This window comes from Salarias fasciatus, chromosome 6 (assembly GCF_902148845.1).
Source record: "Salarias fasciatus chromosome 6, fSalaFa1.1, whole genome shotgun sequence".
Lineage (NCBI taxonomy): Eukaryota > Metazoa > Chordata > Actinopteri > Blenniiformes > Blenniidae > Salarias > Salarias fasciatus.
Window position 1 is genome coordinate 32,675,776 of NC_043750.1, and position 27,978 is coordinate 32,703,753.

At 46.0% G+C, this 27,978-nt stretch overlaps 1 protein-coding gene across 4 annotated transcripts; it reads left to right on the forward strand.

Moving 5' to 3' along the window:
• Window positions 1–1,885: 1,885 nt before the first annotated feature.
• LOC115390822 (tuberin-like) lies at window positions 1,886–27,312 on the forward strand. Of its 4 annotated transcripts, XM_030094832.1 has the most exons (44): window positions 1,886–2,029; window positions 2,381–2,498; window positions 3,275–3,447; window positions 3,548–3,634; window positions 3,725–3,835; window positions 4,013–4,160; window positions 4,873–4,990; window positions 5,074–5,122; window positions 5,389–5,424; window positions 5,726–5,851; window positions 5,943–6,016; window positions 6,587–6,713; window positions 6,948–7,091; window positions 7,181–7,318; window positions 7,695–7,798; window positions 7,931–8,012; window positions 8,238–8,393; window positions 8,477–8,596; window positions 9,180–9,302; window positions 9,379–9,485; window positions 9,565–9,730; window positions 9,830–9,952; window positions 10,047–10,181; window positions 11,048–11,237; window positions 11,328–11,421; window positions 11,498–11,600; window positions 11,717–11,811; window positions 14,196–14,336; window positions 16,475–16,636; window positions 16,750–16,908; window positions 18,073–18,185; window positions 18,435–18,677; window positions 18,895–19,143; window positions 19,772–19,870; window positions 21,219–21,373; window positions 24,624–25,252; window positions 25,477–25,555; window positions 25,834–25,920; window positions 26,002–26,188; window positions 26,275–26,414; window positions 26,519–26,597; window positions 26,690–26,781; window positions 26,873–26,971; window positions 27,061–27,312. In XM_030094832.1, exons 3-44 carry the CDS (start codon window positions 3,313–3,315, stop codon window positions 27,226–27,228), a joined length of 5,772 nt encoding a protein of 1,923 aa, XP_029950692.1. In that variant the 5' UTR covers window positions 1,886–2,029; window positions 2,381–2,498; window positions 3,275–3,312; the 3' UTR covers window positions 27,229–27,312. The 4 variants fall into 4 exon arrangements, with proteins under 4 accessions (XP_029950692.1, XP_029950693.1, XP_029950694.1 ...); XM_030094833.1 differs by lacking the exon at window positions 5,389–5,424; XM_030094834.1 differs by lacking the exons at window positions 5,389–5,424; window positions 19,772–19,870.
• Window positions 27,313–27,978: the final 666 nt, after the last annotated feature.

Here is a 27,978-nt window from a genome sequence, read left to right on the forward strand (position 1 = left end):
TCTGCAGGTGGACTCACTGTGTGATGGTAATGCATACTTGTGATTGGATGATCGTTGAGCACACCCCCTATTCAAGTGAAACCCAATCAGGCCCCCTCAGAAACCTGTGCACAGGCATTGAACGAAACTGTGGACACAAGATTCTAAGTGGCTCGCAATAAGAGTGCACTGCAGGTGAATAAGCAGTGTCCATTTCTAAACAATCCACACAAATTCACAGCTGCGGGAGCTATGTATTAAATTACAATATTTTTGCGACCCCTGGAAGCACAGGAAGAACATGTTTGATTCACACAGAGACATCATGCGGACTTGCAGAAACAACATTCAACAACAAAAACAACATATAACAGGTTCAGAGCCTTTTTCTCCTGTCTGGGACTTCATTCCGAGTGTCAGATTTGATCGTCGTCAAAATACTATGCAGCTGTAGCGGAGCCAGAGTGGGGGCAAGGGGGCGGTGGCCCAAGGCCCAGAAGGTCATAGGGCCCCGTTTCATGTGATGCGTTCACATTTAATCGGAAATAAATTATTATAATAAAATGTGCAGTGTGTGCGAGAAGGTATACGCATATGAGTGTGGGCTCCAATTTGCCAATTCTTACATTCCGACTGTCCATGAATTAGTGCTGTCAGTTTTAATCGCATTGATCGCAATTAATTGTGATTAATTCATAGAGAGCTGTCAACAGTTAACTTTTTTTAAAGTTGAGATTAATCGCAATGAAGAATCTAACCCTCATAAATCAGTCCCAATGTCAGGAAAAAGACTATCCTCTAGTTCTTTTCTTTGACCCAATTGGCAGACCTCAATGGATTGATCGAGATTAAAACTGACAGCACTATCATGAATGCATCAGAGGTGTAAGCCAGCGCTGATTGGCTGTGAGGCATGAACGAGGTTTTTCTTTGCACTTGATCTGAACTCTTTGGAGGGAAGTTCAACAGTATGCTAAACACTATGCTAGCCGCTAGCGGTACTACCCAAAACCTAACATCGAAGCCACTGGTGAGTCAGTGAAACCTTCAAAAATATTATCTTTATCAGAATGCTGTGGTCTTAAACACCTGCCTATTTGAATGTGCCTTGTGTACAAGAGACCGAGTCTATTTTTTTTCTAATATAGCCTAAGTGAATTCCAAAAGATTATAGATAGCTGTGTCTGTATCTATCTGAATAGATTGTGTAATTTTAGACCAGCTGTGTTCATTTTATATTTAAGCTGTATCAAAGATGGTACAGATGCTGCCCGTGACTTTTTATCTGAACTTTCAGCACCATGGACAGCGGACGCTCTGAGATTGACACACCTGACAGGCTGCATTTGTCTTTATGTGCGTGTGTGTGCGTGCGTATGTGTATTTGTTCTTCAGAACAAGTTTGTGAACTGGTTTGTGACTTTATTCTGCTTTCTGAGGCATATAGGTTTGCTTGGCTCAATAAAAGTGAGCATTAGTGTGTCGTTTGACGGTAGCATGAGGGATTGTTTGAATGGTGAAATTACTATCATAAGGATCTGTCGAGAATGCTCCGCCTCTGCTATGCAGGCATTGATGCTGAAGTGCTCCAGATACAGTGGTTCCTCGGGTTAATGAAATGTAAGGCTAAATAAATAAATAAAATTAATTACGGCCGTAATTATTTTTTTTCATAGTCTCAAACTGAATATATGTGTTAGCCAACAATCCAGATACTTTGTTTTGTAATGTGATATGTCATAAATATTCGAAACTCATTTGGTCGTAAATAGAAATCCAGTGAATCAGATGACACTTCCACACACAGGCAGTTTTTCTCACTGTAGCAAAAACAGCCAGAAAAACATTTAGCACTTAGAACTCAATTTCCCAGGATGCAGCGCGGCAGCGTGTTTTTGTCGGAAGTGCCTCTGTCAGAGCGTCAGTGTGTCATCCGGTCGAGGAGTGGAGGACTGGGAGCAAGCTTTCCTCTGCAAGCACAGAGTTTAGACCCATGCACAGACGTGGACGGCTGTGTCGGCTGCAGGCGGACTGACCCGTGACTGGAACGGTGAGAGGGAGACGGGGAGGGGGGAGGGGAGGAGGTGGAGGAGGGGTTGTTGTTTGAGACTAGCAGACCTTCGGCAGCCTCTGAGAGGCTTCAGCTGCGCCATTGTGTGTTTCTCCTGGTAACGAGCCGGATTTGTGGACCTGTTTGTCAGAGGCGTGCTCGGTCCTGGATCGGGGCTTCCTCCCACCGACGTGCTGCTGCTGCTGCTGCTGCTGGTTGTTGTTGTTGTTGGAGTGAAACAGAACAGTCGTTGTCTGCCTGCCCCCTCCCTCCCTCCCTCCCCTCTGTGTCTGTCAAGTCCACATGACAGCAAATTCTTCAAACCTGACCTCTGGGTTTACACATTTACAGGCCGCGGCTCCAAACTGGGCTGGATGGGAGCTTGTGGAGGCTGCTCCTCCAGCGCATGTTCTACCTGGGCTCCATGGTTGTGGAGATATTACTAACTCCTGCCCACTCACAAGTTAAGGTACTAACTGTTTCAGCTTCTTCACATCAGGGGCTAAAAAAAATCCAACACAGCAGGGTGGTCCATGGCAATACAGCTGCTCCCCTCATGAGATATTTTTGCACTTACATTGGTTGTTTTCTTATTTTTGTGCTCATTCTGCTGTTCTGATTCGTCACATGTTCATTATGTATCTTTGCTATCATGCAGTGACTCTCAGAGCTCATTTATATCTTGTTGTTGTCCTCCCACGCTACTCCCTGGTTGTTTTGGGACTTTTCTGTCTCGTGCACACTTGTGAGTCTTTCTTTATGGTCATTGTTTCTTCGTGGTCTTGTGTGTCTTTCAGATTGTTTTTTTTTTTTTTTTGTCTTCCTGTAATTCTGTGTCACTCTTTGTGCTTATTTAGTGCTACTTGTAGTGATATCTGGTCATTCTGTGTCACGTAGGATACATAGGTGTTGTTTTGTGTTTCGTATCTCTGTTTTATTTTCTCAGACATTTTGGGGATTTTGTTGTGATGTAATGTTAGCATCCTCTGCTTGACCTTTTTCTGTCACTCTGTGGTTATTTTTGCGCCTCTGTGGCTCTGCCATGCTTTGTTGTTGTGATCTGTGTGTGACTGATTTTTTTTTTTTTTTCTTTTTAACCTTCTTTGGGGCAGGGGCCACTCAGTCAGTATCTGATACATATTCAGATATTCCCTGTTAGTAATCTTGTTTTGTTCCATTATCATAGTTTTCATGGGCCTAGTTTAATCACATCTAACTTGATAAATAACATGTTTGTCTTTGCAGGCAGCATTCGATCCCCTGTTGTGTGTGTCGCCGTCACCATGAACAAACAGCCGAGTAAGGAGAGCTTGAAGGATAAAGTAAAGGGGATTTTTGGGTTGGGACCACCACGGCCTCCCAGCAAGCAGAGCGACAGCAAGCCCTCTGAGTTTATCATCACTGCCGACATCCTCAAGGTGTGCAAAGAACACGTCCACACACTCCACAGTGAAACCCCCTCCAGGTCTCTTCTTAATAATCGTGGACGTCCTCCTCCTTCCTCATTGTGTGTTTTAGGAGCTCCAGCATGACAACGGCTTAAGCGTGCGCGTCCGCGTCATGAATCACATATGCGATCTCGCCAAAACAAAAAAATTTGAGGAGGTAAAGTTAAGGGATTCTTTTTTTTTTTTTTTTTTTTTTTAATTCTAACAATTCAGTCATCTTTATTAATGAGAGTGTGTGTGATTGCAGCACGCAGTGGAGGCGGTGTGGAAGGCCGTGGAGGACATGCTGACTCCAGAACAGCCTCCAGAGGCCAGGCACGCCGTGCTTCATCTGCTCAGGGCCATTATCCAGGGCCAGGTCTGAACACACCACAGTCACTCCAACACACATGAAACATTTATTTTATCTGTTGCAAGATGTTATGTTTTCAGTTCTGTGTACCTCTTTTATGCTTCTTCCTTTTTTTTTAACCAGAACCCAACGCGACCCACGTCGTGGATGTTGAATGTTTCTGTGTTTGTGAATCGTGTGCAGGGCGAGCGGCTCGGCCCTCTCAGAGCCTACTTCTTCAAAGTGGTCAGAGATTACCAGCCGTCCAACGAGGACCTGTCCGACAGGCTGGAGGTGTTCAAGGCCTTAACGGAGAACGGAAAGGACATCACGTACCTGGAGGAGGATATCGGTAAAGCAGAGTCTTCTTTTTATCAACTAGACAGTTATTCTGAGGTTCAATATTTCTCTTGATACCGAGATGACGCTCTACTGGTCCTTTTCAATATTTAGAACCAAACCAAACCACAGACTGTGTTTGTAGATCCGTCATCCTGGTCAGACATGAAGCAAATACACTGGAATCATCTCAACAGACCTCAAAACCTTCTACATTTATTCCACAAATACTACAATAATGAAGGATCACCGTATTTACTTTTTTCAAGCTGTGTCTTAATATATTTCACTGTAAACACTGCTGTCTTTCTTCAGAGATTGTGTGACTCTGCTTTATCTGTTGTGTGAGTTTATTTGGTTTTCTGTTTTTTGTGGCCCCTCCTTGCTGCCTTGAAATATTTTTTTTTTTTTAAAAAGGAAGACCGAGTTAAAGAGAAGGAAATCGTGACTTTGTGGCTCTGTCACATCTCAGCTGATCACTGTCGACTTTTGATCTTTGTTCGCTTTTTGTCATTGACCTGGCGTCCTGTAGTTTCTTATAATCCCGACTGAACAAATAATTTTCTTCAGAGCTTCAGTAGGTCAAGATAATGAAGGCTTCTTCTCATTCTGATATATATGCGATACATTTATGATATTCACCTCCTGACAAGCTGCATCAATCTGAAGTGCTTTGATTTACCTTGTGAGTCCTCGTAGTAAACATGTTTTCTTTTCCCTTGCAGCGCGCTTCGTCCTCCTGTGGATGGACATTGGTCTCACCTCCGACTTCCTGCATGTTCTGGTGAACCTGGTGAAGTTCAATAGCTGCTACCTGGACCAAAACGTGTCCATCATGGTCCAGTAAGTCAGACATGCGTCCACACAGCCTTAGTTTTCTTCAGGAAGTGTTTTTAACAAGCTGCTGCTTTTGCTGCTCTCTCCAGGAAAATCTGTCTGCTGTGCAACAGAACCACATCTTCCTCAGATATTGAGGTGAGTTTTGACTGTCTTGACTATTTATCATCGCTGCTGTTAATAACAGATGCACAGAGGCTTTTTGATTTTTGCTTCTTGCTCTTCCTGTAGACGAAGCGATCTTCATTTTTTAATTAAACGATTTGTAGTTTTTGTGTAATTTTATTTTCATTCGTTCATTTATTCACTTCGGATTCTTGTATTAACTGCAAGAATAAATGCAGAATTCACTCTTTCATCCCTCATCACCAAACATAATGTGTCTGCTGGATGTATATTTACAGGCAGCTCGGTCCTTTAAAGACTCTTCAGACTACAAAGTGAGGAAATAAAGTTTCATTCTGTGTCTGCAGCTTTTCTTGGGATTGATAAACTTTAAATCTTCAAGTTCTCATCTTAAACATCAACGGCACACAAAGTTTTCAAAATGTCACTTTCAAGTTTAATAAAATGTATTTATCTTTCATTTATTAACCAGTTTTGTAACGTAAAGCAGTAATAAAGTCACTTTATTCAAAAGCTCTAGTGTAAATCTTCATCATTATGTTCTGCTGCTGTTTTTGCTGTGTGTGTGTGTGTAAATGGTTTGTGTGTGTGTTTTTTTTTTTTTTTTCTTGGTAGGTGGCTCTTCAAGTATTGGATGCAGTTGTGTGCTACAACTGCCTGCCCTCCGACTCGCTCACCGTCTTCATCATCACGCTGTGTCGCGCCATCAACGTCAAGGAGTTTTGTGAATCCTGCTGGAAGGTGAAAGCAGACCTGAGAGAAACATGGACACACGTCTTATTTCTTTGTTGACAGAGGTTTCTAACTGCCTCCTTCTCTGCTGCTTCTCCAGCTGATGAGGAAGGTGTTGGGGACTCACCTCGGCCACAGCGCCATCTACACCATGTGTCGCATCATGGAGGAGAGGTAGTGTTGTGATTTTGTTGTATTAACACACATTCGGTTGTCGGTAATGGCAGAATGACTTGCAAAAAAGAAAACTTTGGTACATGATGTTGGTGGACTTGATTTCTGAATGACAGCACTCGTCTCTTCTGAGGTCCAATATCTGTTTTTTCTTTTGCATTAAAACCTGCAGCGTTTTAGAAGCGTAGCAGTTGTTGACTTTTGTTGTTTATGCTCGGTTTTCCTTCATTCCTGCTGCTTTCTGTCCTACTGTGTGATTTGCTGTTGAAACAATAAGGTGAAATACAATTTCTTGTCAAGAAGATTTCATGCACTGGGCTCCATCGGGTTTCCAAAAAATCTTGCCGTGCAGAGCATGAATGCACACTGCACCAAAACGGACGATTTATTGCAGTACAGTCACTTTTTGTAATATGTCCGGGGGGGGGGGTGGATGGCAAACAGGATTGAACTGCGTAAATTCTGTTAGAAACTGCAAATGCCTAAACGGTACGATTTTGGAATATGTCGTGCAGCCGTTGTCGCCTCGAGGAGGCTGTGCTCTTCATGACCGGCTGTAATCTCCTCCAGGGTGTACATGGAAGACGCGTCGCTGTTGAGAGGAGCAGTGTTCTTCGTTGGGATGGCGCTGTGGGGGGCTCACAGACTGCCTGCCCTCAAAAACACCCCCACCCTCGTCTTGCCGTCTTTCTACAAGGTAAAATACTGTCTTCTTCTTAGATGCCGTCTCTCATTAGTATCTAACATCAGTTTGGGAATCTCTTTCCAGGTTTACGTTTTAAAATCACAAGTTAATTTCCAAACACAGGCATATAAAAAAATCATGTTAATATTGTCAGATTCGCAGGCTCACCTCCACAGATCTGACGTTTGGACATGGAGAAAAGATGTGTTTTATATGTTCTAAATCTGTCGGACTCTTTCCTCTCAGGCCATGTCTTGTGCCAACGAGGTGGTGTCCCATGAAATCGTCCTCTCCATCACCAGGCTGATCAAGAAGTACGGCAAGGAGCTGCAGGTGGTGACCTGGGACATCCTGCTGGGAATCATCGAGCGGCTGCTGCAGCAGATCCAGGTCTGTGCTCATGGCGAGAGAGAGAGGCCGTGCGGAGGAGAACGGCAGCTCTGATTTGACCGAGCGTTGTGCGTCCCGTCTCTTCACAGACGATAGGGAGCACGGAGCTGAAGGCCATCGTCTACGAGCTGCTGACCACGGTGGAGGAGCTGTACGAGCAGAACGGTTACCACGGCTCCACTGAGAAGTTCTTCAGCCTGGTGGAGAAGTGTGCCGACAAGAGACCCGTGAGTCCCGATTCTTTTAATGCACACCTGCGTTCGGGGTATTTTTTCTCATTCTTCTCTGCAGATCCTCTGAAGCTCTGTCAGGTTAGATGTGGAGCGTTACTGCTCAGATATTTTGAGGTGTTTCCAGAGATGTTCAATGAACATTTTCACTTTGTCATTATGGGGTATTGTGTGTAGATTGACGAGGAAAAGAAAGAATTTATGGTCTGTGATCGTTCATTTTCATGACTGACATTCACATTTCAGAAAACAACCTCCAGCTGTCTGTGAGATATTATCAAGATTTTCTCATTCATGTGAGACAGTTGAAATGTCGCAGTGTGTGTCTGCCGTTTGTCGATATTGCTCATTTTCATCTTATTTTGTGTGACAGGATGCGTCAGTGCTCACCCTCATCTCGTACCGCGCTCAGTCCATCCAGCCGGCCAAGGACGGCTGGATTCAGAGTCTTCACCGCCTCATGGAGAAGTTCTTCAGGTAGGACACACACACACACACACACACACACACACACACTCACACACACACACGCAGAGTGAGAGCGCGAGCAGCTCATGGTCTGTATTCTTATCACATCTCGGTTTTATTCTTTGTCTGTCCTCCTGGAAGAAACGAGACTCGCAGCGTCATCAGGATCAAAGTGCTTCACATCCTGTCCTTCGTTCTCAGCACCAACCGTCAGCTCTATGAGGTTTGGACACAAACACCTCTGACTCTGTCGCACAGTTTAGCTGATGAGCTGAATATAGCTGAAAGTTGGCATAACCGGCATGTCTTTCTTCTGCCTTCTCTACTCTGCATTTTTCTTGCAACATTTTTTTCTTTGTGTTTGATGCAACTTTCTTCTTCTTTTTTTTTTTTTTTTTTTTTAAATATTTGAAGCTTTTGTGTTTTTCTTTTTCTTTTTTCCAAACAGGATGAGTTGATTGAAATGGTGGTGATCCCCCAGCTCAGCGGGATCGCTGAGGACCGGGATCTGGCCGTCAGGAAACAGGCCACCCAGCTCCTGGTGGACCTCGCCGAGGGCTGCAACACACACCACTTCACCAGCCTGCTGGACATCATTGAAAGGGTGAACGTCACTCGGCTTCCGGCTCACTTCAGCCAGAGTGAAATCATTCAGGGAACTGAAGTCACGATCTGTTTTCTTCTCAGGTGGCCAGTCGCTCTCTGGTCTGCTCGGGGCCCCTGGAGGTTTCTGAGAGAGACCCCACAGCTGAGTCTCCTATGGAAGATGTCAGGACGGCCATACTGGGCCTGCTGGAAATCCTTCAGGTACACGAGTAGAGTTTTCCTCCGATTCACAGACTCATGCTCTAACGTTTATATTACCTGCAAGGAGCGGCGTCAGTCTGTCACCAAAGTTCAAGTGAGAACTTTCACACTCACTGCCAGCTCTAAATTTATGTTGCTTTCCAGTTGCCTCAATTCTTGGAAATCTGAGCTATTTTAGTTGTTGCGGAGCAGAAGTAATGAACGGCAGCGGTCGTCATTCAGAGTGCGGAGATCAGACCAGCGAGGCGACTGAGAAGCAGCTTTTCATGACAAACTAATAAAGGTTGAATATGTGTGGTGAAAATGAATATCATTGAGAAGAAAAACAGCTAAATTCCATCTAATCAACACTTAATTAGCTTTGACGCTTTACTGCATATTTGTTTAAATCGGTTCACAAACATGTTTCATTAAAGATGAAACCTCTCGCACTTTGCAGGTTTGAAGGTAAACTGTAAATGAGCTTTTTCTAACACACCCGTGGAGTAATAGATGTTATAAATCTGTCATGGATCAAAAAAAAAACCAAAACAAAAAAAACATTTTCCTGTTGTTTTCTCATGTTTGTTTTTTTCCGTGACAGAGCAAACTGTACAGCCTGCCAGCCAGCCACGCCAGTCGCGTTTATGAATTACTGATCAGCCACCTCCAGCTTCACTACAAGAACAAGTACTGTTCAGCTATTGCCTCCAGTATCAGACTGCAGGTAGGGGCGATCGATGGCCTGTATTGATCATTGCGTTGGATTTCTGATGCTGACTGATTGATTTTGCCTCGTCCAGGTGTTTGACTTCTTCCTCATGATGCGCGCCGACTCTCTTCACCGACTCGGCGTTCCCAACAAAGATGGCGCCATAAGATTCAGCCCTTATTGCTATTGTGACACAGGGTGAGGACGTCTGACGCGTCTTACCGCAGTTCAGTTAGTTTCCTATTATAAACAAAGAGGTCTTTTTTTTGTATTTCAGAGAGCCGGAGAAGCGTGTCGGTGAGAAGAAGCTGACGGGCTCAACATCGCCTCCTGCTGGCAGTCCTGCTCCTCCTGCTGCTCCGCCCGCTTCAGCGGCGTCTGTTCGCTCGGCCTACCTGCCCTACGCCCCCGCCTTCAGCGTCCTGCTGCAGTGCCTCAAGATGGTACAAAAACAGATCTGTAAAAGTCACGCATATATCTGTAGACAACTGATTGATACGCCTCGCGTTGAGAAGCGTTGATGTGGTTCGGTGTTGTTGCAGGAGATGGACTGGAAGGTGCTGAAGCTGGTTCTGGACAAGCTGCCGTGGACGCTGCAGTACAAAGTGCTGCTGCTCACGTCGCCCTGCAGCCTGGATCAGCTCTGCTCCACGCTCTGCTGCATGGTACTTCACCTGCGCGAACCGACCAGCAAATACCCGGTCGCAATGAAACTCCGAATGATGTTCAGTAACGGCTTTTTCTCGTGTGTGAATACAGGTGACAGATCGCCTGATCTCAGAGCGTTTAAAGAAAACCCCAGAGGGATTTTCACGCACGGACGTCCAGCTGGCCGTCGTTCCCGTCCTCACAGCCATCACTTCCTACCACAATTACTTGGAACAATCAAGACAGGTAGAAAGGACAATCTGCTGGATGATTACAGAGCAAACACTTACAGGATATGAACGCTTTAAATTCAGTTTCACTATGTTTTTTTTTTTAAACTTTAAATTCACAGGCTGTTTTGAACTAGAAGATTCACATTTGCAGAAAATACACTTTTGTTTTCCAAAGTTTAAAATTTCCCAAATAATAGAACCATTTTTGGAGGCATTTTTACATGAAATTGTGTCACATTTAAATATAGTGGTAGTTCATCTCTTCATATAATGAAATAAAATATTTTATGTCCGAATGTGAAAAGTTTCACTTTAGGAAATCCATTCACGATATGACTTAAAACCTGGAAATAATGTTACCACGCTACACCTTCATACCAAGTTAAAATATGAGGTGAAATGTTCGAACATCCCTCAGAGACCCGTCAGAGACAGACACTCAGATTCAGGACTACAGCCGTTTCAGAGACAGTCGATCACCTCAAATTCACATTTCTAAACTGGGAGAGGAAACACAGCATCCATAGAGAATCAAACATGCAAACTCCCACGTGGCCAGACTGATAACCTGAGCTCCAAATGAGGCGAGCGGAATATAAACTTTAATGAGGCTGTAAAATGAAAATGTTGCTGCCACTATGTGATACTCTGTGTGATTTATTTTTGTTGCGCTGCTTTTTTTGATCGGTATCATTGTGTCTGTATTAGACTGAGCTCAATATTGAAAAGCGAGGTTTTCAATTTACTCACATCTATTCACTGACAGAAAACGCTCTATTGACCTCCAATTTATCAAAAATGGTGAAAAACACCTGGATTAATGTTTTTTTTTTGTTTGTTTTTTTTTTTAACTTCTTCTTTCTTTTTCCTGCTTGGCAGAGAGAGCTGGTCCAGTGCCTGGAGACGGGCCTCATTTACCGCTGTGCCAAACAGTGCGTGGTGGCCCTCACCATGTGCACGGTGGAGATGCCTGACATCATGATCAAGCTCCTGCCGGCTCTGATCGTGAAGCTGACGCACATATCCGCCACCGTAGCCATGGCTTCTCCCATGCTGGAGTTTCTCTCCAGTGAGTTTGTCTCAACGTGGCTGGAGGTGGAGCGAGCGCAGAGTCGGAGCGGGTCGGTTGACGTGTCGTTTCTTCCTCCTTCTTTCACAGCCCTGGTGCGCCTCCCTCACCTCTACGCCAACTTCGTAGCTGAGCAGTACGTCAGCGTGTTCGCCATCTCGCTACCTTACACCAACCCCTCCAAGTGAGCGCTCACACACACATCGGCACGTCTGCTTTCAGCTGCACACACGCTTCCTGAACGCTCGTTTTTCTCCCAGATTCAACCAGTACATTGTGTCCCTCGCCCACCATGTGATCGCCATGTGGTTCATCCGCTGCAGACTGCCCTTCCGCAAGGACTTCGTTCAATACATAACAAAGGTACAGTCCAGTAAAATACAGAATACAGACTCTAAGCATGCAAATCCAGCTCCTTTCTTCAGAAAGAACCCGTGTTGCTCTGGTGACTCTGAGTCTTTTTTCTTTCCCTCCTCCAGGGTTTACGCTCCAACGCTCTGCTCCCGTTCGATGACAGTCACGAGCAAAGTCCATTTCGAGCCCGAAGCACCAGCCTCAACGAACGGCCCAAGAGGTAAAGCAGCATGTTGACCCTCAGCAAAGTGGTGACCTTTGACCCCCGCAGCACCGCAACGCCGCACATGTGCCAAGTTGTCGTGTCGGAGGGTCGCTGGCTGCCAGCATTACCAGTGCTGTGGCGTGACGGATACAGTGACTCCTCGCAGGTTGCCATGGTGATCATTAGTCGTCTTTATTCATTTCTTGTTCTGTTTCTTTTGTATATTTGTTCCTTTACCACATTTTTTTTTTTTTTTTTATTATCTTTTCCCATGTCAAGGATGCACAAGGATGAACACATCAACACGAACACCTGGAAGACATGATGCCGTTTTATTCTATTGACATTATCTGGCTTTCTTTAAACACTTTCATATTTTCCAGGTCTTCTTGCTGTGTGTTTGCCGCCTGCGTCCCTCTCTCCATCTGACTGCCGTTTACGACCACAGTCAGTTTATAACCGCACACACAGAGACCAACACACGCCGTGTTTCACACAGAGCTATCGGGAAGCTTTTCTCACGGTCATTTCCATTCATGGAACGTAGAAACGCTGGGCGTCCATGTGAAGCCGACCCACCTCACCTCACGATGATCCTCAGTGAATCATAAAATGTGCCACACATGCCGTCTGAGCGTTTCTGCTCCTGCAGATTTTCCATCGAAGCTCGACTCTCTCAGCAGCCCACCGTTGATCTTATGAGAGCAATAAATCCTCTTCGGAGCGCGCTGAGGCTTCTGTTACCGTCACCGAGAGTGCAGAGTGACCTTAGAGGCAGCGGTGGGACACTTTTAACTTCCCTGGTTGTTTTTCAATTAATGAAATTATGCAGCATTTCTGATGCTTGTTAATGCAGTCCAAAGCGCCACACAGATTATTTAAAAGGGGACAGAACAAGGAAGCATAACAAGACAAGCAGTACAAAAAGAGAAGAAAAACCTGATTAAAATTTATGAAAGCATTGAATAAATTTTAAAGAATTAGAAAAGCAACAGACAGGTGAAAGTGATAAAGATATTAGCATAAATGAGGCATAAACAGACTGAAAAGACAGAACCAACTTACATTATCAAACTCCAGATTAATATTCCACCAAACAGCTTAATAACTGAGTGAAAAGCAAGAGGTTAGTGTAACTCCAGAGGCAGCTCCTGCCTGTGTTAAAGAGTCGGTGTACATTAAGTGGAAGTTTCCTGTTTGTTTCGGTGGCTTTCCCGAGAACATACGTGAGCATATCTCTAATTCCTCTTCCCCTCAAACACCTTTTGGTTCCCACTCTCCATAATTTCCCAGAAACCTCATCAAACCTTTGCTTCTTCAGTAACAACAGACGCTCTCCTCTCACTGTGAAACATCCAAACCCGTGCTAACATCATCCTCTGCCGGCCGTGGTCATCCTCCCACCGTCACTCTGATGCTCGGTGCGGCGCCATCGTCCCCGCGCTGCTCGCTGCCTCCGGTGTGGTTGGAGTTCTGCATGTCGGATCATTTCAGGCTCGTTAAATGAAGCTGGTTTTGATGTCAGTTATACTTATTCATTCATCATCATTGCAAAGATAAAAAGTATTAACTAAATAGGCTTTTCTTCATTGTATTTCAGGCTTGCTGAGCTCCAACCAAAGTTCAATTCAGCATTTCTGTTCTTTTCTTTTCTTTTTCGTGTGTGTGTCGTAACTTCTCCCATGTCAGGCCTGTGCTGAGTCCATCCCCTACTGTGACACTTCTCCCGTAATAGTCCTCGGCTTCACTATAAACCTGCTGTGTGAAAAAATGTTTATTTTGTTGCTCTCCTGAATATTTTCTGTCTGTATTTTCCTTTCTGAGTAGCAGAAGCTGTTTTACCCTCCCGCCGCTGTAGCTTGTCTGTTTTCAGTCGAGTGGACGTTTATTTCTTTGACTTCTTTTGGTTGAATCCTTCCCTTTTTCTTTCTCCGCTCTCCTGTGATCTGATTCATGATGTTCACTGCTGTTAATTTTCACCTTGTTTTGTTTTTTCTTCATTTGACCCCCTCCGCCCTGCGCTGCCTCCTGCGATCGGTGCTGCGTTGTGGTTGTGGTTTTGGGGGGTGGTTGTGTCATCCTGGATCCTTCCTACATTGCTCCTGGCCCCTCCCTTCTCTCCCTGTGTGACGCCTGTCCCCGCCCCCTCCCCCCCTCCCCCTCCCCCCATGGCATTTACCCCCCTGGTCACCTGCTCATGTTGCTCTGGTGCTCGGGTGATTCTCCTGTTACCCCTTGGTACACGTCCACACCACACTCCCCGCCCCCACCAACCAACCCACCCCCCCCCACACTCCCAAACCACTGCCACGCCCTCACGACGACAACCCGTGCCGTTACCCGCCCAACACCGCTCCCCCCCCCCGCGCCAATCGCCATGGAAACTCGTCTCTGCCCAGTCTGCGGGCGGCCAAAGTGGCAAAGGCGGCGGCGGCAGTAGCCAATAGCAGCAGCTCTCCAGTTAAAGAGCTGCGGGACCTGTCAGCCATGGACGCTTTCCGCTCCCGCAGCATCAGCGTCTCCGAACACGCGGTCCGCAGGTTAGAGAAGAGCCTTCCGGGTAACAAAACAAAACAAAAACAAAAAAAAAACAAAAAAAAATCCAATAACAACCCAAACACTTGTTGCTTCCTCCGTGGGAGGGTCGATGGGTTGGAGGGTCATTGTCATGCGGGTGCGTTTGGGGTGGTGTGTTGCCGGGGAAACCTGGAGAGGGTGGTGCATGCTGGAGGAAGGTTTGTGTGTCGACTTCTTTGGGGTTTTGGTTTGTTTTGGGCTGTGGTCATCTCTGTGCCGTTTCACATTTGGTTTTCTCTGATTTGCTTTTGCATGCAGTGTTGGTGGAAAACATCTTTTTCCATGTCGACGTTTTTTTTCTTTTTTTGTGCTCTAACACAGTTTTTGGTTTTGTTTTAACACCGTTTTGCCTTTCTGTTTGGTTGTTTTAATTTATTTTTTGCTGACTGGTTTTGATTGGCCTTAACAACAGATGAATGGCAGGAAGGACTGGTGCAAAGCATGTTACTCATCATGGCCTCATCTCATCTCACTTTCTTCACCCAAAACAACACCAACCTTCGTCTTTGCTGGGAGCAGGCTCCTTTCTGCCTCCTCGGCCAGGGGCCGGAGGGACAGCATCATCACGAGGCTTTTTGTTTGCTTGCTTGGCATAGTTTAGTTTTATTTTTGCTCCACTCAAAACATCCACTGTGCTGCTCTGACCATGGCAATCTCCTAGTGTGGGATTTTAGGGACTAGCTGGGCTGAGGGGAACGTTTGACACGTTGATCAACAGATTGAACACACACACACACACACACACACTCTGCTCACCTCATGTTTTTATGCTTTTCTCTGCTTGGCTGACCTGCAGTAAGTGTGTGACAGTGTTGGATCTAACATTGCAGTTGTCACATGAGGCTGCAGAGCCGCCGTATTCAGTCGTACTTAATGTGTCGTGACTCTTTTGCCCAACAGATGGCAACAGAAGCTCAGCTCTCCAGACACTTGAAGCCACTGCTTTTTGTGTTTACTACCAACATAAAAATAACCCAATGCTTTAAACAACTGCAGTGTGGATCTGTTTAACCAGCTTCTAATGCTAAATGGCTTCAAATCCTTTTTCTTTTTCTTTGGTTATCAAGTTTTGATTTGGCAAAAGTGTTTTGTATTGAAACCTGCTTTCTGGTGAACATTTATTCCATCTTAGACAGCATGACCATGAGATATGACTAATAAACCCCAAGCACACAGTTTCTTCCCTTCTCTCAAGATTGGGCTGGACCACTTTTGTTTACAGCTATAATTATTTAAAAAAAAAAAAAGAAAAATTATTAAAAAAAAAAATTCTGGTTCAATTATTTGGATTAATGGAAATTAAGAACTAGAAATGGGATCATACATTGGGTATATGCAGGGTTTTTCTATGGTCATGTTTTCTGGAGTATTTATTCACTAAGCAGTCAAATACAACCATGTGTTCTACTATCAGTAGCAGAGTGGTAAGTATTGTTGTTGACATGCTGGGACTTGGTCTGACTGACACGGTTTTCAAACGAAACAGCAGCTGTGTTTCCTGCTTGATCCCTCTTGCCTCGGGTTTACTCTGCCCTGACCCCGATCCAGCTGGGATCGGCTCTTGCGCCCTGTGAAACCAAATATCACGGATAAACCCGAATACAAGTTGAATAGATGAATACATTTTTCCACAGTACCTTAGTTTCCCATCATGCAAATGAATGCTCTTGCTAAATCAGACATGTGGGGGGACATAGTACTGGTTCAGGGTTTGGCATAGTCTAGTTTCTCCCTGAAAATATGTTGCGTATCGGATTCTTTTAGCTTCCTAGCAGTGCTCGTTCACATTTCTTGAGCTGATCAGTCTGGTTTTACAAACAGATCTTTCATACCACATCCCAGCATGTTTGTATTTTGTCTGTCTGAAAATTTGTGATCATGCTTGAATGATATTTCCGCATATAAACATGTGCATGTTTGCTCGTTGTGCATGAGGGAGAGTTACAGACACGAGTGTCCTGCCGGTGTCCTCGTAACTTGTGCATCAGAGTTTGCATGTCTCTGTTTGATTATATATTCAGATGCGCCGCGCTCCCGCTGCCTCCCGCTCGCTCCTCTGCCCGCCCCGCTGATGTTTATTAATCTGCGTCTCCTCCTGTAGGATGCACACCTCAACCACCACCTGCAGTCTGGGCTCTGCAGACGAAAATGCCGTGACTCAGGCCGACGAGGGGCTGAAGACCGTCCACCTGGAGCTCACCGAGACCTGCCTGGACATGATGGCGCGATACGTGTTTTCCAATTTCTCCGCACTGCCCAAAAGGTGAACACACACTTAAAATAAATAAATAAATACAAAAATTCTCAGGGCTGATGTTTTATGGAAGAGTTAATAGGAGCCACGGAGACGACACTGACCCCCAGCGGCCCTCTCAGGTCTCCCATTGCAGAGTTCCTGTTGGCGGGAGGCCGCAGCATGACCTGGCTGGTGGGCAACAAGCTGGTGACCATCACGACCAGTGGAGGGGTCCGAACTCAGGCGCTGCTGGGCCTGGACATGGCTGAACGTCTGGGAGGGGGAGGGGAGATGACCAGGTGAGAGAGAGAGAGACAGTGAGAGAGAGAGAGACACTCTGTAGCTCCACCAGAGCATCGCTTTAAAGCACATCATTCATTATTTAACTTTTCTCTCAGTCAGTTCTGTAATTCTGGATCACCTTTGGGATTTGACACATTTCACATTAACATGTGACTCATGTTCAAGACTGGCAGCCTTCATTTTCCCCCTCTCTCTCTTTACGATGTTAACACATCGAGGTACACAGAGGCGAAGTCAGGGTCACCGTCACTGACTAAAAATGTGTTCCTCACAGTTGTTTTTGCTCAACACAATCGGCTGAAATCCTCGGTAATGTTCAGGATAAAAGCTAATGAAGTTTTGTGGACGTGACTCAGCCCATTCGACATTTAAATCATTCACTAATCCCACCAATCAGAAAGGTTAAGCAGGTTTTCTGACTAAAAACGTTGATACTAACCCTGCATCCACCAAGGGACATAAAGACTCGTACACAGCGACAGATTAACTGATTCAGTTTCCCAGATGTTGACATTTAAAGACCTAGACGTCATTACTGTTTCAATGCAACATCTAATAACCTTCTTCACTAAATATAGACTGGATATTCTGAACAGGCTTGTCATCAGAGGCCGAAATTCTTACTTTTAAAGAGCATTTAAGTTTTCCCATCACACATCCAGGAATGAAAGATGTTTGAACTCTCAAACACATTTTTTATATTTCTGTCAATTAGTTGTTTTTAGGCCGCGTCTGTGTTCATGCTGTGAGTGTAAATCTGTGCAAATGATTAACTGTAACAGATTTGTTTTGGTATCGTTTTACATAAAAACTCTGATAAACAAAAAAATAAATCTTGAAGCATCTGCTATTCTGTGTGTTGGAGATTATGCTTTAGTTTTTTAACAACAGGAAATTCGGCAGTAGCTGAAAAAATGTGCGAGATGAGTGTCACTAATTTGTCCAGCATATGATGAAATGAAAGAAACCTTTAATCTATGCTGCTTTCATTTTTCACCCAGACCACATCAGTTTGTTTGAAAGTGAAACAAATCCTGCTCGTCGGGCTGTTATTCGGCTGCATACTCTGCATCAAAAGTGTCTTTTTCTGTTATATATCGAAAGTTAAATGACATGAAAGCATTTCACAGACGTAGAATTTGTCTGTCTTCACCCTGCAGGTCAGACCCGTCGCTCCACACCCGGATGACCAAAGAGGCTCCGGCCAAACTGGAGTCTCAGTCCAGCCAGCAGCACAACAGAGCCACGCGCATTCGAGTCCGCTCCATGTCAGGTGAGAAACACTGCCTTTAGCTTTGACTGCTTCTCTGAATATCATCTACTCATGCAGCTTTTACTCATATATTGTATTTCTTTTCCCACTGTAGATTTTTCCTGCGTTTGTTTAAATCCATTTGTGGCGCGTTTCTTCTTATCAGCTTGTCCTGACAGTGTTTTGTCATCTCAGTGTGAGGGTCTTGAGAGGAACCGTGCTTTTACTGAGCCGACGGCGTTTAACCATCCTCCTCTCGTGATGTCCCAGGCGGCCACGCTCTCCGCGCCGGCCCCGCTCAGAGCCTCAGTCCTCTGGTTTCCCCCTCTGAGGGCGAGCTGACGGCTCCGCTGTCCCCCTCCACCGCACCCACCCTGGACGGCCTGGGCCCTCTGTCCTCCGCCTCTGCCAACCCGTCGGCTCCTCCTCCGCTCAAAGACAACCCCAGCCTGGCCGAGTTTGTCCCCATGCTCACTCAGGGGTGGGCCGAAATCTTCATCCGGAGACCATCGGGTAGGAAACAAGTGCTCAAAAGTTCAAGTCTTTAATATTTAATATTCTTTTCAAATGGTTATGCTTATAAATGTGTCATTCTTCAACAACAACAAAAAAAAAAAAGCCAGAGATCTATAACTTGTGCTGAGTAGCCAGCAGAATAATCGAGTGTGCTGTGTTTTCTGTTGTTCTCTATTCGTTGCGGCTCTCTCTGGGGGGTCTCCCCTCACCGCAGGAAACACGAGCTGGCTGATGTGTTTGGAGAACCCCCCCAGTCCGTTCTCCTCTGAGCTGGGCAACATGCCGCTGCAGGAGCTCTCCAGCGTCCTGATGGCCATGGAGGGCGTGAAGGAGCCGCCGGCCCAGACGGCCAGCGCCCCCGCCAGCACCGCCGCTCCGGCACCCACGTCCGTGTCAGACACCCTGACCCAGACTCACAGTGGCGTCGGAGCAAAGGCCCACCTCATCCAGCGCTCCAACACCGGTGAGTCTGGGAGAAAGTCTCTGTGCTGAGGGCTGTAATTGATCAGAGAGGGTGAGTTATTTGCATCAAAGAGCTTTGTGAGTGTGTTATTCATAAAAGCAGCACGGCTGGACTGCCTGGATAGTGAGCTACACACCAGGAAATCCACACTGACTAATAGGTTTAATGTTCTGCGTGAATGCGTTGCTTCGGTCCACCTGGCTGCTCTTCTGTGGTCCCGTTTAATGGACTGAGCTAAATGCCAGACTGCCTGTAAATACTCAATTTGAACCTGAAGGTGATCAATAAACCAGCCTGGATTCACTCAGGTCAGTGATCATGAAATATCACTGCTTTGACAACCGTTTTTCTCTCCTTTGAAGCCCTCCGCCATGTGCTTTTGTTCATTCTCTCTCCTCTTCTGGGCTTTTCTTTTCCTCCAGTTTGTCTCCTTTGACCTCATTCGCTCATCTTTTTTTGTGGCCTCTCCACTCCACATTATTCTTTTTTTTTTTTTTCTTTTCTCATGGCCTTTATTTTTTATGTTTCCTCTTTTGGTCTGATGGGTTTCTTTCCATGTTTCCTCATTCTCACCGCCATGCTGGTTTGTGATTGGCTGCGGGATGACCTCTGGCATCCCTGCCTCCAGTGGGCGGCTCTCTCTGGTCTCTGGGTCTGGGCACTGCCCCCCCAGGCCCCCCAGGCCCCCCAGCCCCTGGCAGGTTGCACAGGAGCATTTCCTGGGCAGGTACCGTCCCCAAAAAGTGTGACCTCCCCCAACATCTCTCCCCCCCCGCCCAAAACTCCTGGTGTGGTATATTTCTAATCACTTGTACAATGCAGAGGTCTGTAAGCACAAACTATAACAGGCTTTAAATTATTTTCTTTTATATAAGAACAATTATGTACAAGTACTTTTTAATTACATTTTATTTCTTAGAAATATGCTCGAGTTTACCCAGCCTGAGCCGTCTTGTAATACTACTTTCCACCACAAGATGGTGCATTGAGTCATTGTACCAAATCTTGTATTCTATCCATTAACGGCAGAAGCAGCAGAAATAGACTGTTACGTGAGTAAAGATGGAAGAATCGATTATTGCTAAAGATTTAAAGAACCAACAGCAAAGCACTGAAACTTTGAGGAACTCATTACTGCCACCAAGTGCTCAGATGAGGCTTTACTTACTGCACTTTTAACAATAAGATCACCTTTTTTTCAAGTTGCCTGCCTAAATTTGCCTACTGAGATCACAGAGACCAGAATTGTACAAAGACCTTCTGTTTCATGCTTAAACATTGTGCAAGTGAAAAGATTCAGTGTTTCTACTCGTTGGTCGTCTTTTAACACGAGGGAAGCCTCTTTCTGAGTGACCATGATGACGTCTCTGCACTCAGATCAATCAGTCTCCTAAAAATAAACTAAGATTTATTTTCCCGTCTAAATGATCTTTTCCGAACTTTCCTCTTTTTTGAAATATACTCCCAGGTTGACCTTTAACCTCTGCCCCTCCGATGTTGCCAACAGGAAAGCCCAGACCTCATCTGAGTGAAAATGGCTTCCTTGCTTTACTGGTCGGCCAGTAGAGCGATGAAGAAGTTTTCAGGATCAGTGATAAAGTCTTTGATTGCGCTTCTTCCTCTCGCTGTGAAGAGAGGAAGTCGTTTGGGAGACGCAGAACTGGGGGAACCTGGTCTGGGCTGCTGTTGCAGCCGCTGAGATGTGTTTGGGCCGCGATAACCAACAAGCCAAACCGAACTGATGCATGCGTGTCGATGGAAATCGAGTAGATGACGCAGCGACTGAGCTGCACTGATCTTTTATGTCTCTGATCTTTGTCATCGTAGACTGGAGTCGTCGTAGTCGGTCTTGTGAACTTTTCTTGTCCAGTGTGTCTCAACATGTCGATCTGTGTGGATGTACATCTATTAATGTTAAGATAATGTATCTGACTGAGGAGATGATGGTAAATTAAATACTAACACTGTGGATGTGTCTTTGAGTCTGACTCCATGTGTTGATTGCGTGACTAACAGTAGAAAGCAACATGGCGGCGCTGCCACGCTGACCCGATCGTCTCTGTGCCCCGCTGCAGACTCTGTGGTGGTGCCCGAGGAAGGCCTGGGCGCGAAGGCACAGACCCCGTCCGACTGGCTGGAGAGTGAAGAGTTTGAGCCGATGAGCCCCGATCCCATCTTCATCTCAGCAGACAAGTTCTCCAAGGCTGCTCCTCCGGGAACGCTCAGCAGGGTGGGTACCCGCTGCCAGTCCTTCACGTTTACCAAACTCCTCATGGATGCAGCACATACAATTATCCCACAAATCCTGGTTTCTTAGAAGATTAGAAAAATAGGATTTTCCTTCACCGTTTTGCATTCAGAACTCGGCCAGCAGGCTCTGTGTAGCTGAATTATTAGACTTGCATTTGGTCAGCCACCAATTGTGCAAGTTATCCCACTTAAGATGAGAGAGGCCTGTAATTGTCGTCATAGGTTTACCTCAACTACGAGAGAAAGAATGAGAAAAAAAAATCCAGAAAATCACATTGTCTGATTTTTAAAGAATTTATTTGCAAATTATGGTGGAAAATAAGTATTTGGTCAATAGCAAAAGTTCATCTCAATACTTTGTTATATACCCTTTGTTGGCACTGACAGTGGTCAAATGTTTTCTGTAAGTCGTCACAAGGTTTTCACACACTGTTGCTGGTATTTTGGCCCGTTCCTCCACGCAGGTCTCCTCTACAGCAGTGATGTTTTGGGGCTGTCGTTGGGCAAAATGGACTTTCAACTCCCTCCAAAGATTTTCTATGGGGTTGAGATTTGGAGACTGGCTAGACTACTCCAGGACCTTGAAATGCTTCGTACGAAGCCACTCGTTTGTTGCCCAGACGGTGTGTTTGGATCATTGTCATCCTGAAAGACTCAGCCACGTTTCATCTCCAATGGCCTGACTGAGGGGAGGAGGTTTTCACTCAAAATCTCACGATACAGGGCCCCATTCATTCTTTCCTTTACATGGATCAGTCGTCCTGGTCCCTTTGCAGAAAAAAACAGCCCCAAAGCATGATGTTTCCACCCCCATGCTTCACAGGAGCTATGGTGTTCTGAGGATGCAGTTCAGCATTCTTTCTCCTCCGAACACGAGCAGTTGTGTTTCTACCAAAAAGTTCTATTTTGGTTCAATCTGACCATATAAAATTCTCCCAGTCCTCTCCTGGATCATTCAAATGCTCTCTAGCAAACTTCAGACGGGCCTGGACGTGTACTGGCTTAAACAGGGGGGCACGTCTGCCTCTGCAGGGTTTGAGTCCCTGGCAGCGTAGTGTGTTACTGACGGTAGCCTTTGTTACTTTGGTCCCAGCTCTCTGCAGCTCATTCACTTGGTCCCCCCATGTGGTTCTGAGATTTTTGCTCACCGTTCATGCGGTCATTTTGACCCCACGGGGTGAGATCTTGCGTGGAGCCCCGGATCGAGGGAGATTTTCAGTGTTCTTGTATGTTTTCCATTTTCTAATAGTTGCTCCCACAGTTGATTTCTTCACACCAAGCTGCTTACCTATTGCACATTCAGTCTTCCCAGCCCGGTGCAGGCCTACAATTTTGTTTCTGGTGTTCTTTGACAGCTCTTTGGTCTTGGCCGTGGTGGAGTTTGGAGTGGGACTGTTTGAGGTTGTGGACAGGTGTTTTTTATACTGATAAAGAGTTCGAACAGGTGCCATTAATGCAGGTGGAGGACAGAGGAGCCTCTTAAAGAAGAAGTTGCAGCTCTGTGAGAGCCAAAAATCTTGCTAGTTTGTAGGTGACCAAATACTTATTTTCCACCATAATTTGCAAATAAATTCTTTCAAAATCGGACAGTATGATTTTCTAGATTTTCTGGAAATCAGGGATTTCCTGTAATTGGATGGCAATTACAGGCCTCTCTCATCTTTTTAAGTGGGAGAACTTGCACAACTGGCGGCTGACTAAATACTTTTTTGCCCCCACTGTACGTCTGGACACAGCTGGCTGACGCTCTGTCTCCTGTTAGTGTCGCCGTGCCGCAGAAACCAGCTGCTCCAGGCGCTGTGAAACTAACTGTAATGTCAAAGTAGGACACCGAACACACGCGTAGCCGGCCTCGTCTCTTTCACTGCATCGCTTTAAAATGCATCAAACTGAATGTCTCTTTACAAATTCAAATGACAACTTTCTTTGTGTCGGGCTTCTTTGCAGAAATGTTCTTTTTCTTCACTTGTCCTTCACATTTCCCACAATTCAACAGTGTTAATGTGGTCCATTTTCTTCACATTTGTGAAGTGAATATATTTGATATGTATTTATAATTGATACAGATACAGTAGTCGGCCGCCATCTGGTTTTAACAAAATGAAGCCTGTTCTGACCTGAAATGACTGTTTTTGCTTCAGGTAAACAAAAAGCTCCACTGCAGCAGCTCAATCACTGCTGGATGCTTCATCTTTATTAGGAATGTTTGTTCTGGCTTTACAGTCTCTGCCAAGGCCTAAAAGCTATGATTACATTAAATTAAGGATTGCAGCAGCTTCCCCATCTGTGCTGATACATTTTGAAGTTGCGGAGCAGCGCAGCCTGATGGAGGACGGCCAGCCATCGCTCATCAGCGCTTATCTTCCGCACCAACACGACAACACCGCCTGTGTTCTCCTAATTCAATGGAGAGATGCTAAATGAACTCATATTAAACAATGAATCATATTTATTCATTTAGTTATGCTGCAAAGTTATTAAGGGAAAAGAAGAAAATCAAAAAAGGTTAAGTAGGAGATCCAGGATGAACTAGAGCTGAAACTGGGAGCTGCTGATGTTGGTGTTGTTGTGAACTTTTTTGAACACTTTTTCAGTTTTTCATTCCTCATTTTAACATCTATTGAGTTTCAGAACTTCCAGCTGAGGTGCAAAAAAACAGTATTTGGTCTCATTTAAACCTCTTTAGGTCCGGTAGTGCTTTCAAACTAAAGCAGACAAGATGACTTTAAATTAGTCTTCCAAATGATTCAAAATCTTTTTTTTTTTTTTCACTGTTGAAGAAAGGAGGTGAAGGTTTTAATGATTACCTGCAGACAGTTTGATAATTCCCAGGAGGCTCAGGATATTTTTACAAGATGAACAGGCGTCCCTTTTAATTTGGTATCAAAAAGATCTCAGTTAAAGGAAGCATAAAAATTGATCCAACTGGAGACGAAAAGCTTCAATTGAAACCTAATAAGAGCGGTTTCTGACAGAAGTATCTTTTTGGACACTTTCAGTAAATATCCAATCATCACTGGGCTAAATTTGAGACGATAAGGATGGAAAACTGAGAATTCACACACTTAATGTGTTCACTCAGCCTGAAAGCCGCTGGCAGCCGAGTAGTAAGTGCTGCATTTGTGAAACCATGAATAAATAACGGCACAAACACCTTGAATTAGCGCCGGCAGTCATAGAAATAGCCTGTCGTGGGTTTTGAGTTTAAAAGGCTTCTGTGTGGCTTTCAGTCGTCGTCCACGTCCAGCCAGGACGACGAGAAGTCGACTCTGGAGGAGGTGAGCGAGGGAGCCATCCCCATCGACCAGCCCACCCCGGGCCCGTCCACCCCGGGGAGCCAGGGCCCCGAGCTGCCCTTCCAGACTCACAGCCAGTCGCAGGGCCACGGACTCAACAAGTCCAGCTCGTCTCCGGAGCTCCAGACTTTACCCGAGGCCTTCACCAAGGCGGCCATGGAGTCGGAGGCCGCGCTGGCGGAGACGTCTCGGCCCAGAGCGCCGTCTGACGGCAAGCCCCAGCCCCAGCCCCAGCCCCAGCCCCAGCCCCAGCCCCAGACTGATAAAGACAAAGCGGACGGAGGCTCGGCGGGGGACGTCAGTGGAGCGGGGGCTCAGGGTCAAGCTGCTGACGGCCCGGGCGCGGCGCCGTCTCAGAGCGGAGGAGCGGTGATGAGGCTGTCTTTCCCAGCAGCGCCGGCGCAGCCTGGACCCATCTCCCCCAGCGGAGGCCACCGCCCCCGCGGACACACCATCTCCGTGTCGGCCCCCTCCTCCAGGAGGGAGAGGAGGACCGACAGGGACTCGTACCACAGTCGGCCCGGACCCAGTAACACCGAGAAGCTGTCGGGCCTCAGCCCCAGGTACTGCGCCGTCAGCCAGACAGAATCTCTAAACTCATCCTAAATCAATCAGTGGTTTGATCCAAACAGAAACCTGCAAGAAAAAACACTGGTAATTAAACCTCTGCAGCTCAGTTTTTTTGTATACCGATTGTCATTTTTATGCTTTGGAAATATGTCTTAAAAACAAGTGTGTAAGTAACTCCTGGTGTTTTCTCTTCCGTGTCTTTTTCTTTTTATGCTAGCTTTGTTTTTCTTCAACTCTACCACTCTCCTTTCTTTGGAAATGAGGCCAACAAGCCGCTGCTGCTGCCCAAAACTCAGGTGAGCGGACCTGGAAAGTGGAAATACATGAAACTCCTCAGAAATGGAGAAATTACAGTCAGAAAGAGTCTTTTCTTTAAAGTGAAGTGATGCTGGGTGATGATCACATACATTATCTCTGGTCATCTGGATGTTTCTCGGCTCAGCTCTGGCTTCTAAGCACCACTTTTTTACAAGTAAAGGTCAGATTTCATTCCAGACAAAGCGTCTCGACTCCCAAACGATTGTTTTCAACAACATTGATACAGTCCATTCAGGTTTTGTGATCTGTGTTGCAGGTGATCGACCGAGCTGTGAAGGTTCTGGACCAGATGCCTCCTTATGACACCCATAAGATCGGCGTGGTGTTTGTGGGCGCCGGTCAGGTGAGAGCTCGCCCAAAGTGGCGGATTCCAAACTCCCCAGTGCTCCAGCTTCACGCCTCGACCCTTTCTCCCCCTCCTCAGGTCAACAACGAAGTTGCCATCCTGTCCAACGAGTACGGCTCCAACCGCTACGCCGCCTTCCTCACAGGCCTGGGAAAATTGATCCACCTGAAGGACTGCGACCCCGACCAGATCTTCCTGGGGGGGCTGGACCAGTACGGAGACGACGGGGAGTTCACCTACTGCTGGCACGACGACATTATGCAGGGTTAGTGTGTGTGTGTGCGTGCGCGTGTGTGTGTGTCTGCTGGGAGACCGCTGTGGTTGTTTTTCCTAATGAAACTGTCCCTGCAGCCATTTTCCACATCGCCACACTGATGCCCAACAGGGAGAGCGACAAAGGCTGCTGCAACAAGAAGCGACACATCGGCAACGATTTTGTGATGGTGGTGTACAACGACTCCGGAGAGGAGTACAAACTAGGCACTATAAAGGTACACACACACACACACACACACACACACACACACACACACACACACACACAGAGAAACCTGCAGGTTAAACTGTCACCCAATGCACCGTTTTTCTTCTTCAGGGTCAGTTTAACTTCGTAGAAGTCATTATTAAACCGCTGGATTATGAATGTAACCTCGTGACCCTCCAGTGCCGTAAAGGTCAGCTCCCCGCCGCCTCTTTTAATCGCTCAGCTCGTCGTCGATGCGAAGTTTTCAGTTCAGTCATTACCTCTCTCTCGCCCGTGTTTCAGACCTGGAGGGCTTAGTCGACACGACGGTGGCCAAAATAGTTTCAGACCGGAACCTCCCGCTGCTGGTGAGGCAGATGGCTCTGCATGCAAATGTAAGTTTTCCCTTCCATTTGTTTTTTTTGTTCCTCATATATTGAACTGCAGATACGAATGCATCCTTCACTTGTCTCCGTCTCCTGTCAGATGGCGTCCCTGGTGCATCAGTACAGAGCGAACCCGTCCGACGCTTACGCCTCCAAGTGGCTGGCCAGACTCCGGCACATCAAAAGGATCCGGACCCGAGTAAGACCGCGTCCCGCCCTCGCCGCCTCACCAGCACCGTCTGAGTAGATTCTCAGCCTGATCGTCCGTCTGTTTTCTGTCGGTCTCAGGCTCAAGAAGACATCCAGTCCCGCTCGACTCCGGGCATCTCTCTGACCCAGGGACACTCGCAGCAGAACAAGTCGTTTCAGCAGAGCGCCCCGGCGCCGAACCCCGAGGCCTCCGGCCAGAGGAAGAGACTGGTGTCCACCGTGGACGACTTCACAGACTTCGTCTGATCACGCTTCTCGACCTGGCTGACGCACTCGCATACACGCACACGCAGACACGCTCCAGCACGGCTGCGTTTGTGTGTAAACCGTGTATGTAATAAACAGAAATGATGGAAAAGAAGAGTGAGATTAGTCTTTATTGTAAAAATTAAAACCATAACATTGTTTCATTCAGCTTGAAGCACCTATATTATTTCTTAGTCATCTATTAGAGGACTGGTTGGAGAGACGAATGATCCCGTAAATCCACGGTTCTGCTCAGCTTCGCTGGGTTTTATTGAGAGTTTCGGCTCTTTGTTCAGTTTTTCGTCCAGTAGTTTTATGATTTGAGTCCAGCCTCAGGGTGCTGCTTTCAGCCACTGCAGGATGATTGTTTTCAGTGAAAACACTCTTAAAACTTATTGAACACAACTTCCCAGAGCCAACAGCGCGCACACACACACACACTTTTCTATTTCCAGGTTTATTTTTTCCAGGAGCTCAGACAGGCCACAAAGTAATTAAAGGACAATAACAAGAGGACTGGGAACTGTACTGCAACTTAATGATAATGTCTTTCACAAACAGCTGCCTGCACACTTGCATGACTGCATATCATCCTAATCCTGTTTAGTGTTCCTGACTTATTAATCCTACTTTTAGATGTAAAGATAATAAGTTCTATGTTCTAAATCCTCAGTCATAAGCTCAAAACTTTGTAATTTTATAAAGGTCAAAACAGCATTTTTTCGTTTTGTTTTTTTTTAACATTGAGGA

Excerpts from the sequence above, each read along its gene's own strand:
- LOC115390822 (XM_030094832.1), top strand. The coding sequence starts at position 3,313 with ATGAACAAACAGCCGAGTAAGGAGAGCTTGAAGGATAAAGTAAAGGGG. Across the intron at positions 3,448-3,547 it reads TCACTGCCGACATCCTCAAG|GAGCTCCAGCATGACAACGG; the intron begins GTGTGCAAAGAA and ends TGTGTGTTTTAG. Across the intron at positions 14,337-16,474 it reads TCCGAACACGCGGTCCGCAG|GATGCACACCTCAACCACCA; the intron begins GTTAGAGAAGAG and ends CTCCTCCTGTAG.